Source organism: Necator americanus, chromosome IV (assembly GCF_031761385.1).
Source record: "Necator americanus strain Aroian chromosome IV, whole genome shotgun sequence".
Taxonomy (NCBI): domain Eukaryota; kingdom Metazoa; phylum Nematoda; class Chromadorea; order Rhabditida; family Ancylostomatidae; genus Necator; species Necator americanus.
In genome coordinates this window covers 3,967,784-3,980,147 of record NC_087374.1, presented here as the reverse complement: position 1 = coordinate 3,980,147, position 12,364 = coordinate 3,967,784, and the positions used below count along the sequence as shown (strand labels likewise).

The following is a 12,364-nucleotide window of genomic DNA, read 5'->3' as shown; positions in this document are numbered from 1 at the left end:
GAAGCGTGAAGAGGGAGAGCGAAACCAGCAGTTGTCTCGTTAATTCGTTGGGCGTGCCTTTACGGCTTGCCCCCCGTAGCTTGCAAGCATATTCGGCTACCTATACCGCAGCATGGCCACCCTCGTCGCGTCGTCGTCGTCCGGCTCCGGCTCTGCACCACCATCCACCACAGCCGCGGCAACGTCGACGTCGACAGGGAGTGCGTCCACAAATTCCAATCCACCATCACCATCCAGCAACAATATGACCTCTACCGCTCCACGATTCCCACCAAATACACGAGTAGAAGGCGTAACCTCTGAAGAGGAGGTAAGTAGTCCTGTAGTTTTTTTTTTTCTCGATTTTTTTCCTCACCATCACCACACAATATTAATTTAAATTTTAAATATTTTACTGCACCTTAAGTATTTTATGAGAATTTTGTGACGGATTTTAACACAGGTTTTGTGAAAAATATAAAAAAATATATAAAATATAAAAATATAATACAATATAATAAATATAATAAGTGTAATAATATAAATATATAAAAATATAAAAATATAAAAATAAAAATTTGTGCTTAATGCATATAGCAGAATGTTAGTGCATTCCTTGAGCATTTGTCCGATTGCAAATAGAGTTCACAAATACAATTTTCCAATTTTTTTTTCTTTGATTTCCGCATACATACAGATTGTGTGGCTCGTCCCTCCTGAGGAAGTTGAAATCCTCACAAAAGCACCTTCAGAGGATTTAGAGATGTGAACAGACCTACTGATACCTCAATTGTGCAATGATTATCCACGTTTATCACAATCATCGTACTCAAAACTCAACATTGGCAAGGGTCCCATCTCGATCCTAATCACAGAAGTAACAAAAAATGAGTAGTCGAGAAACAGCTAGGTCTTATGGGCCCTTTTTGACTAAGAATTAAGTCTGCTAGAAATTTTTAGTTTGGGTAACGAATCGAAAATGAGAAAAAAAATTGTTATGGGAGCAAGGAAATCACTATTACCTGTAAATTTTTTCTCCAACTCACGAGTGGGACCTTCAACATGTGTAACCACATGTAGTCAGTTCAAAAGGGTACGAAGCTCGATGCAGTAACGTAAGTGGTTGCGCTAGAAGCGGTATAATGGACGGTAACGGTTAGGATTGAAATGGGACCCTTGCTAACATCAAGCTCATCCCCGCAGTTCGCTGGATGGAAGCTCGATGCAATTGCGTAGGCAGCTGCGCTCGAAGCGGTGCGGTGAGGCAGCGATTGAGATTGAGGTCGAGGTGGGACCATCATGAAGTGCAGTAATGATTGGCATATTGGCGAGGGTCCCATCTCGATCCTAATCGCTACGCTTCACTGCACCTCTTCGACCGTTGCCACTAGTGTAACCGCACTGAGCTCTATAAAATTTTGACTCGACTGTGTTTATTTTATTATTTTACCTTTCTATTTTCTATTTATTATTTTGATATTACTGTATTATTAGCGGATATTAATGGTCACTTTACTACAACTTGTAGAAAAAAGGTAGTATTAAGCCCTTTCAATTCTAGGCCATCAACTTTCTACGTGAACATTTTATCCCAAACGAACCAATCTTATCCAGCCTTCGCATTTCGAATACGTGAGTTTCTTTATTTCCTTTTTCTTTTTTTTTTTTGATTGCGTTCATCAGTCCTCTGAGAGGAAAATCAAATTCACTGGACTTCTTGTCACAGAAAAGCACCCAATCCTATATCGTTCTATCGTTTCAGTTTCACTTCTTTTTTTTCCAGGAAAGAGCTTATTTCGCTGCTTACTGATGTTGTACGCGATTGTATGACCTGTCCGGCATCACATCTTCTTCGAGATACTACAACCAAGGAGTTATTAGGTGTTTGTTTGGCCAGCAAGGCTTCTCTCTTCGAAAAACAGGTGAGATTCGTTGTCGAATTCACGAGCATCTCTCCTTTTTTTTTGACCCATTGACGAGGGCGGCGTATCTTACGCGTGGGATAAGCTAATCCAATTTTATGAGCTATATTCGAATTATATTCGAGGATAATAAACCAATTAATTGCGAAAAATGTCTTTCTAGAACAAGTTAGGAAATCATAAAAAATAACCGTTGGAAGATGTGCGGCTCATCGATGAGCCCTATTGTCCCACGGGATCAGAAAAAAGCGTGGTTAGGCCTTGCTATCAGAGGGTTAACATCCTTAAATCTGGATCTGTGCAGCGTTTTTGGCAATTTTTCCCCGAAAATTTCTCCAGAAACGATGCTATTCGATTCGATTCAGGCATCAGATTGTCTCATACAGTAACCTAATGTCTGCCTGCATCAAAATTTTGCTACTAGAAATAACTAGAAATAACCATAACTACATTACTAACAACAATGATTTTATCTGGATCCTTCTTTTCCCGTAATTTTCTCATTAGCACTGGCATAGCGTGTGGTAGTCAGCATGAAAACGCGAAAACATCAATCCAAGCGAGTATAGTAATTAACAGACGGCTGTGTTAAAGGATTTTAAAGAATCCCAGTAACGTGTTTAAATGAGGAGAAGGATCAGACGAATAGGACGGACGGACAGAATGTGGGGGTATAATCAGTTGAAGTGAGAATTGCCACTTAAAAGTGGCAAGCTAATGGAGCTGAAGAATGTTTTAGGTTCGATTTTCTCATTCTCCCCTGGAAATAATGCCTCGAACCTACTTTCACTTTCCAAAGAGTGCAGTTATTAGAGCAAATCAATCATCGTTGAGTGTAATTTGCTGACTCTAAATAGTGCTGCAAATTCCCAGCTTCTCCGCCGATATTCCGAAAAAGTGTCTGCCCTATCAACCTGACGGAAGTCTATTAGTCTACCATGGTTATTATTATGGGAGCGGAGAATAAGGGAAAGGTTCGGCTTCCGGAAGGACCCTCAGAAACGACCACCACATCCAAGCAAAGCAACAGACGCGTAATTTATCCACCCTTCAACAGATGAGATAGTGACTAGAAATGAAAAGAGCATTCCCATGGAACGGTCATTTCAATGAGTTGATCATAAACCTTTTTCCGGTGATCAATTGGAGGGGGGCAAGTCTGCTGCCAGCAGCTATACAATTATTAAAACAAATCAATCATCGACGGGTGTGCTTTGCTTTACTTTACTTTCCCGACCTGTTATTTATATAGTTTGAAATATACAATCGCATGGTTTGAATGTCAGGAATACAATATCCTCATTTTGTCGTTTGGGGAATATATCAGCTACGTAGTTTGCTGTTCATAATACACACTGCTGAGTAATAGGAATCGAAGACTCCGATGAATCACTCGCCCCGGCAAAACTACTCATAATTCTTCCCAAGAATTCGTATGAGGGCAAGCTATGGTAAGGTCAAAACGACATGAAGCATCGTGCTATTTCGTAGGTGGCTGCGCTGCGCAGCGGTGCGGTGGGGCGCAGCCCTTACGATCGAGGTGGGACCCCTTGCTAGCACCACTCATCGCTGCAGTTCACGATGGTCCCACCTCGATTCCAAGGCTTCACTGCGTCGCTCGGAAAGCATCCGTTTACGCAATTACCTCGTGCTTCATGTCGTTTTGACACTACTATGACTGCGCATAATTTTCGGGTACAACCAAACTCACATAACAAACTTCCAGTTTCCATAACAAGCTGGATAAATGAGCAGAGTTAAACAGAAGCAACAACTGGATTCCTTTTCTAGTGCTCAGGTCCCGTTCCTTCCACAAAACGCCTTTGACCCATCAGTGAAGTATCGACAGCAGAATCCTTTCGATAACTCGAAGCTAGTAAGGCTGCACCTTATTAAGTAAAGCTGATGCAGATGTTGCCTTTCATAAAATGTGGTGAACGATTGAGAAAGTAGAAGGGTGCAGATAAGATCACTTCTGAAGATAAGTAACCCTATTGTTGTTGACAGGGGAGAATGAAACGCAGTCGGCAAGATGTCCGACTGTTACTGGACGATCAACCGATCGTTCTGAACCCCTCTGAGTTAAGGAAACCTTTCTTGTCTGAGGGGATAAAACACTGACTTGATCATCGGCTGGCCCCCGCAAGTCACTGTACAAGCCATCACACGTTCGTAAACGTCAAACGATTCTGAGTTCAAGTGAATGCAAAGGCGAACCCCATGGGGATTGATCAATGCCGTCATCAACTTTATCCTTTGCTTCCCATTGTTGATTTCAAAAATTAACTCTGACTAAGGACATCTTCTCCATGATTAACCTATGCCTTTAAGGCAAAAAAAAAATTGCATCAGGAGGAAGCTCATAATGCAGAGGATTAACTTTTAACTTATGCATGCGGACGCCATGAATTTACATCCCAATTTGAAGGCGAAAAATCACGATTCTGACATAGTTAGGGTCTTGGTGGGAAAATGTAGACCTCGCATGCAAGTGCAACTGCTGCCCAGTGCCATCTGTCCTCTCGAGGTACTCAAAGAGCGTCGTATTTTTGCTTGAAGCACTTCGAAAAGAAGTTGGCGGTCTTACTGCGGTGTGTTTGATGTCGCGTGGTATCCAGACGCTTACGGTCCCGCTTTGAAAAGCATCACGTGTCTAGGCCACATAATTTTGTTTTCCTTCGCATATGCGGGAACGCCTGGGATCTTCGATCGGTGACGTAGGAGAGAACTTCGAATCTCTTTTTTTATTTGCGTAAAACGTTATTCTGCACTCTTGCACTTTCTTCCTGCTTGCGAAACGTCCACGTTTCTGAAGCGTATATCAAAGCAGGAAGGTCTCACTCAATTCCATTCGCCTAATTGTCCTGAATAATGACCTGGGAACCGCCTTAGTTTGTACGAGATGCGTTAAAATGTGGCCCCTTCTCACTTCGAAAACGCTCCGATTTCTACCGCTGCCTATCCACATCTGCCCGATGTTAAAGAGGAGAAGCTGGAGAGTTGAATAAGATCCAAGTTAACACATATAAGTTGCTCGTGTACGAGACTGCTCGGAAATCGAGGGTCTTCGAGCTTCAAATCCTGAGATGGTAAACAAAGAATTAGACATTTGATGCCATGCTGTCCTCATTTTTCCTCATGAGAAATTCCTCTACTCCCTTTCTTTTAGCATATCGCTTTCCACAATGAAATTTGAGCTATGTTCGTTAGAAAAGTTGCTTAATAATCTGCCAGAATCAGAAATAGAATAGGTGGAAAAGTAGCGTGCTTCACGAAGAAAAACTAAAGTGTGTATTTGTAACGAACAGTCCTCGCTTGAAGAAATCCCCGAGCATTTACGGAAGTTCTTCCACAAGGCCTTTTTTTAGGGAGAGTTTACCTTGAAGAAAATTTCTTTACTTCTCTTAAGTCGCATACTTTTAGACACCACTTCCCGGAACACCACTTCCTTTCCTAAAAACATGAAGCTCTTGTTCTCCTAGCGCATCGGCTCTATATGTATATCTGCTAATTGGCCTGTTGTAGCGCAATTGGTAAGAGGTTCTGCTGCGAGTCCACGACTGAGTGATGGTTTGAAACTGTCCCGGCGCCAACTGAGTCCTTCATCCCTCCGAGATTGATAAATTGGTGTCAAATTTATCCGGGGGAATAAGAACACTGACATGATACATCGGGAAGCCCCCGCAAGTTATTGTGTAGGCTGAGCACGGCTTAGCAATCCTGAAACGACATCTAAATTGAAGTCGAACGCGTAGGCGCATCCCAGACGAGACGGATTGATTAACGCCAAACACTTCATCTTTTATCCTCATATTTGAAATGACAGAGATCTTTTGTCACTTTTCGAGACAGTGAAAAACATATGTGTTTATGTGAGTAGATCACATTTGAGAGTGGGTGTGGCGCAGTCGGTTAGAGATCCGCTGCAGGCATGCGGTCGATGGTTCGAAACCGCCCTAGTGCCGACCAAGCCTCTCATCCCCCGGGTCAATAAACTGATACATAAACGAATTAATACACCAATGGCTTTATCTCTCCATTTTTATCTCATTCTAAAAGTTTTTTTTCTTTTTTTTTTTTTGGAAAGGGAAGTTCTGTTGCAGATGGATCGTCTGTTTCGGTACGAGTTTTCCGATCCTCAATTACATGTGGCCATTGAGTTTCTTAAATCAGTTTTCAATCGTGCCGATGTCGCTTATCATTTAGAAGAGAATCAAATCGCAAAACCGGTAATTTTTTTTCTTTTGACTGTGCTTAAATTTTTGAACGGAACCAGGACCTCCTCCTTTAGGTGTTTGTGGCGATAATCGCAGTCCGTCCAGTGTTTTGGGGTAAAGGGATCGGTAGTGGTTTATTGGAAACGTGGTTAGTTTTTTTTCCGAATTTTTTTCTTTGAATGCGATTAATTGATTAGTGATTAGAGTGAGGAGTGTTTTTTTCTTTGAATACTACGTGATCAGTAGCTATCCAGAATTTTTTTCTAAAGCAGCTCAGATACGATAGGAATACGTACGTACTGTTTTTGATCCCAACTTCTGTTTAGCTTATCCTCTGCTCGGGAAGATCGTTGCGATGGTGCATTAGCGTTGTGCAGCAGCAGTCGAGCTAGTCGGCTAATGTTGAAAAAATTCAAAAAAGTGGTGAGGGTCTTTTTTTTTCTTCTTTTAAACTATGTATAACTATGCATTAAAAAAAAACTAAGAATGCATTAAATTATAAAATATATATGTATAGGTATGTATGAATTTATGTATGTGTAAAATATGTATAACTTTCTTTACTATTATTATTTATTATTATTTATTATTATTATTTATCATTACTTACTATTATTTATTATTATTTATTACTACTATTTGTCATTGTTTATTATCATTATTATTTATTATTATATATTATTGTTTATTATCATTATTATTTATTATTATTTATTATTTATTATATTATTGTTTATTATCATTATTATTATTTATTATTTATTATTATTTATTACTATCTGTTATTACTTATTATTACTTATTTTGTTTATTATTATTATCATTATTATCTATAATTATTGTATTTTATTATTTATTATTGTTTATTATTGTTCTTCATTATTATTATTGTTTATTTATTATGTATTATTTATTATTATTTATTTATTATTATTTGCACACTCATTCTCTTCCAGGTATGTCGAACACGATACTGTGACTATCGCGGAGAGTACAGGGATCCTCCTATAGCACCACCGGAACCAGATTCAGCTCTACACGTTCTCCTAACTAAACTATAAGAGCTTCTGGCCTAAAAAATATACTTAGCTCCTTTCCGGGAAGAAAAAAAAATCAAATCCCAGATTCCATTGTCGAAATTTGTGTGCTTGGTTTCATCTGTAACCGCTTCTAATCCCATACCTAGCGATGCCTTCTATGGCAACCAGCCCGTGTTTTTTTTTTTTGCTCCTCTACTAAACGTTGCCAAAAGTGTCGGCCTAGATGGATGTGTGTACCATGTTATCCGGATATGCCAAATTTTCTTCCACAAGAAAAAAAAATTTCGCAAGCGAGGGTCATTCTGAATTAGCCATTTTTTTCTCCAGTTGCTGGTTCTGGTTCTTTATTTTTTTTACGCCTTCCACAATGGTCGTCTATATTCGCTCCGTTGACTGTTGTGGGTTCTTTTTCGTTTGGTGGTTCTGCTTTCGTTCTTCTGGAAACATCCAATTTTTCCTTTCCTGTCTGCTCTTATATTACAGTCTATTATTTTTCATTTCTTTCGTTCTTTTGTGGAATTTCTGTTAGCAAAATTTTAGCCTCTTTTTTCTATGTAGAATATGTGACTAACTATACTGAGTTTGCGCCAAAATTACTGTAAAAATCATTGAATGGCGGAGAATTTTCCATATGGTTGCGTCTCCATCGTCGTGCTATTGTACTTTTTTTTTTACTTACTTATGGGTTTCGAAGAAATGACTTTTTTTCTGAAATGAACCAGTTTATTTCTGAAATTTACGTAATTCTTATTACACTAAAGACATTTCTTGGCACTAGGAGTGCTTCAATGATTCCAATACGGAAGAGGGAGAGTTATGGTCAGGATGAATCTGTCCATACTAAGGTACTTAGTTGATAATTCCTTTTTTTTAACATAAACTCATTTGTGTTTTTTTCTATTTATGTAAGATTTTTTAAAGGATTTTTCATCTATGTACTTCACATGAAGGGATTTGCTCGAGTACCTGAAGGTTTTATGGTGCTGATTATTACTTTTATGAAGCACTTCCTTCTGGAAACTTCTGTCTTCTGTTAGATTTGCAAATGTAGGCGAAACACATTGATCGTAATTAAAGGCAGCGTATCACCAAACTTTTGGGAACGATAGAGTTCGGGGTGTAGATTACGACCATGAGCCTGGTTTCATTCACTTTTTCCTAGTTGCTCTGAAAAATCGCGTGGGAACGGCGTTTGTTCCTACGAGGCACGTTAGAACGCGCCTTTTTGTACACGCTCCGATCCCTTCAGCACCCCATTTATTTGCTTATCGACGGGGTCAGACAGTGTGAGAGTATTATTCACATGTTATTTTTACTCCTTTGACCGCTTGCTTGTGAAAGCGGTGCGTACATAATGGTGGCGCGTTCTAATGTACCTCGTAGGACTAAATGCCGCTAACACGCCGTTTCTCAAGACGATTAGGGCGAACTGAGTATGCGACAATGTTAATGCTCGTAATCTACACCACGAACTCTATTTTTTTCCTATTTTTTCCACAGCTTTACCGGCTTTGTCAACACTCTGATATCTTCAAAAGAGAAAAGGTCTGCTATTAATTAATTCGTTTCTCGTTTTGAGGTGCTGCAACAAATTCTACTTTAATTCAAAATGATTCCGTCTGTAAAATAAGTTGCGGCATCTAAGCGATGTATCAGGTCAGCGATTTTGTTTTGTACCAACTTTGTCTACTGTGTCAATTTATCTACTTGTAAAAATGAAATACTTGGCTAACTTAGAATGGTTGCGAACCATCCTGAAGAATGGAGACTCTTAAAAGTATTCATTGCTCGTGATCTGAAACAAATTATGCGAGGGAAAATTTTTGAGTAAGTCCTTGAAAAAAACTCTATAGTGTGGATATACATTCACAAGGCTTGGCCATTTCAGATTCGCTCGCAACAGGTGAAAAAAAAAAGATCTTAAACAAAATAAAGCAGTTGAGAGGATTTTGAAAAAAAAAAATATAGAAACAGTTTTTCTTTTATCCGCATGTCTTTCCTCCTTTTCTTAGAAGACGCCAATGCACTCCACTGCCATTGATTGCACTGATTAATTTCTGCTTCGTCTCCCTCAGCTGCCTCTTACCTCTTAGGAACAAGTCAACTCTTCCGTCCGCTCAGGGGTTACTGATCTTCCCGACGATGCTCAGGAGCTATAGAGTTTTGGCACACTTCTCGCCAACGAGGATGCTCGGTCCACTCCTTTTCTCCCTTTTTAGCCAGGAATAAGTCAGATTCACCTATATTTTGATATTAAAATTCCGTAGAAAAATTATTTTTTCAAGTAATAATTATGAAATTATAACATTTTAATAATATTTAATATTTTAATAATCTAAACAATACAAGAAATTAGAAAAAAAATTGATTGCTCCTTTTCTCAAACTACTGGTTCTTTACGAATCGACAAAGTAACGATTCCCACGCCAGGATTTTCTCTCTCTCTCTCTCTCTCTCTCTCTCTCTCTCTCTCTCTCTCTTTATCCGTTAATGGAACTCAAAAGTGCACCAAGCGCAGTTAAGATGGAAAAAAATTTGGAAGTTAATATAAAACTTCGCTAAGATTTAACGATTGAAATGATTTTCGCATAAATGAGAAATAAATTTAAAATTTCTTTCTCATCTCATTTGTGCTACTGAAAACTTTACGTGGATCTGATCCAATAGCATTGAAAATAGCGTAATTTTTCTATTCTCATCGTTAATTCAGTTTTTCACATCACTTTTTTTTTACACAGTAGAACACGCGCAGCTAATCCACACGCATGAAATGGAAATATGAGCCGAGAGCTCATCTGTATCCCTGAAATATCCGTGGGACGGTTAACAAAATATGAAAATAAGCCGAATTTCGCTCATCCACTCGATTTGAACCAGAAATGTGGACAAGAGCTCGTATACTCGAACTATCGATAACTTATGGGAGAATACTTTATAGATTCCAGTAGTACAATATGGTTATTTGAACTTAAAATAAGTAAATAAATTTCGAAAAAGCCGCTTAAACTTCGGAATTTTTCGTACTAAGTACTCGTACTACTACTACTACTACTAGTACTCCTTCTTCGCACTGTCACGGATACAAAATAAAAAATAATAGAAAAATAAAAAATATAAAATAGAAAAATTATACTGAGATCCAGAAAAAAAGCTATTGAATTGTACAGATGAGAACAAAGTACTGAAGGTGACAATAATGTGGTGTGAGCTGGGCAGCACAAAATTTTTTGCGCTTTAGCCTTTGGACCCATTGATAGCACTACCGTATAACAATAGATTCAAAGATCATATTCGGATGATCTTAATACAGTTACAATTTGTCACTAAAGGATAAAGAATAAAGTGTCTGACGTTAATCAATCCGTTTGGGACCCGCGCCATCACGTTCACTTCAATTCAGAATCGTTTGAGGTTTACGAACGTGTAAATGGCCTATACAATGACTTGCGGTGGTTAGCCGATGTGCCAAGTCAGTGCTTTTATCCTCCGAGACAAGTCTGGTACTGATTTATCGACCCCGGAGAGATGAAAGGCTTGGTTAGCACTTGGGCGGATTCGAACCTCCGATCGATCATGCTGCAGCCATAGCGGAACCTCTTACCGATTGCGCTACATCCGCTCCAGATTCCAGTGGTAAAATATGATTGTTTAGACTACTTAAAAGTCAAAAGTCGCTTCAACTTCAGAATCCTTTATATTTTAACCAATGAACCCATTGACACCAAAACCGTGTGGCAATGGATTTAAATCACATCATTTTAACACAATTGCATCGCAATGTGTTATTACATCAATATTATGAGAGATTGGGGAGGGTGTAGTGTAGCGGTTTGAGATTCCGCTTCCTGCACGATCGATTGGAGGTTCGAATCCGCCCTAGTGCTCACCAAGCCTTTCATCCCTCCGGGATTGCCAGACTCGTCTGGGAGGATAGAAACACTGATTTGACACATCTCCTAGCCCCGTAAGTCATTGTATAGGCCAGTTTCACGTTCGTGAACCTGATCCTGAACTGAAGTGAACGTGGTCCCAAGCGGATTGATCAACGCCCGACACTTTATCCTTTATCAGACATTAGCGTCATTACGCAATCGGTGAGACTTATTAGATTTTACTGTGGACCGTGGAGGTATCACTGTATTCCTCCTGGCGTACCTTAACGCTTTAACGACAGGTTCGGCTCAATGATGAGACGCACACTCTTCAACGATTATTTTTCAGGATTTTCCAAATATTTCCAGATTTTTTTTGTATTTCGTGGATCAATAGATGGATGGATCTTTTATTGTTTATTATTTCCTTGTTTAAATATAGCTCGTGAAACTTGATTGAGAACCACATACGCAAAAAAAAACGCGCGTTGTGGTCAATGGGTTGAATCGCGAGTGGGCGGCGGATACAACGGAACGGTTGTCAACTGGAAATCTAATCAGGACCCGTAGACACGTGGATTTCTCACCGCGAATCTAACTTATGTAATAATAGATTGTTTACATAACGGTTTTTAGCACAACTCTCGGCCGCCACCGTATACCCTCAGTAAACCCAATATAAACCTTTTCAAAGAACGATCAAGTGTCCTTTTCCATAACAACCTCGAAACAATTCAAAGAAAAACTAACGATAAAGTTTCATTTCTTGAGTTTTTCTCTAATTTAAAACCACCATTCTATATGAATTAAATTCGCCCACCAATAAAATTTTATTCCTTATTGCAAAATGCAAATTGCATTCCTTGTAAGTAGTAAGTTAGTTTCGTATTATTATTAAAGGTGTGAACAAACAACGAGACAAAACGGTAAGTGTAACATTCTCCGGTATCGGATGCAATCCTAATATGTAAAAAACTGGAAAAAAATAAAATAAAATAATAAAAATAATAAAATAATGTAACAATAAAATAACAAAAATATAATAAACTAAAATAATAAGAATTGCAAATGAAGCATTGGGAATACTTTCCACTTATTCTTCGAAATAAGTCGTTAACGTAACAGAGATAGAAAAATGCCTTTTTGGTGCAATAACTCCATTGGATCCAATGGATCCAATATAGTGGTGTGGCGCAGTCGGTTAGAGATCTGTCGTAGCCGCACGGTCGATGGTTCGAATCCGCTCTAGTGCTCAGCGAGCCTTTCATCCGTCCAGGATCGATAAATTGGTACCAGACTTGTCTGGGAGGATAAAGACACCGACTTGATCATCA

General features: G+C 39.0%; 1 protein-coding gene across 1 annotated transcript; it reads left to right on the top strand.

Annotated features, from left to right (window-relative positions):
* Window positions 1-112: 112 nt before the first annotated feature.
* On the top strand, window positions 113-7,179 carry RB195_000337 (uncharacterized protein; the record flags this gene model as incomplete). The annotated part of the gene is made up of 7 exons (XM_064196611.1): window positions 113-310; window positions 1,541-1,611; window positions 1,763-1,901; window positions 6,005-6,130; window positions 6,193-6,266; window positions 6,445-6,541; window positions 7,075-7,179. 7 exons carry the CDS (start codon window positions 113-115, stop codon window positions 7,177-7,179), a joined length of 810 nt encoding a protein of 269 aa, XP_064052492.1.
* Window positions 7,180-12,364: the final 5,185 nt, after the last annotated feature.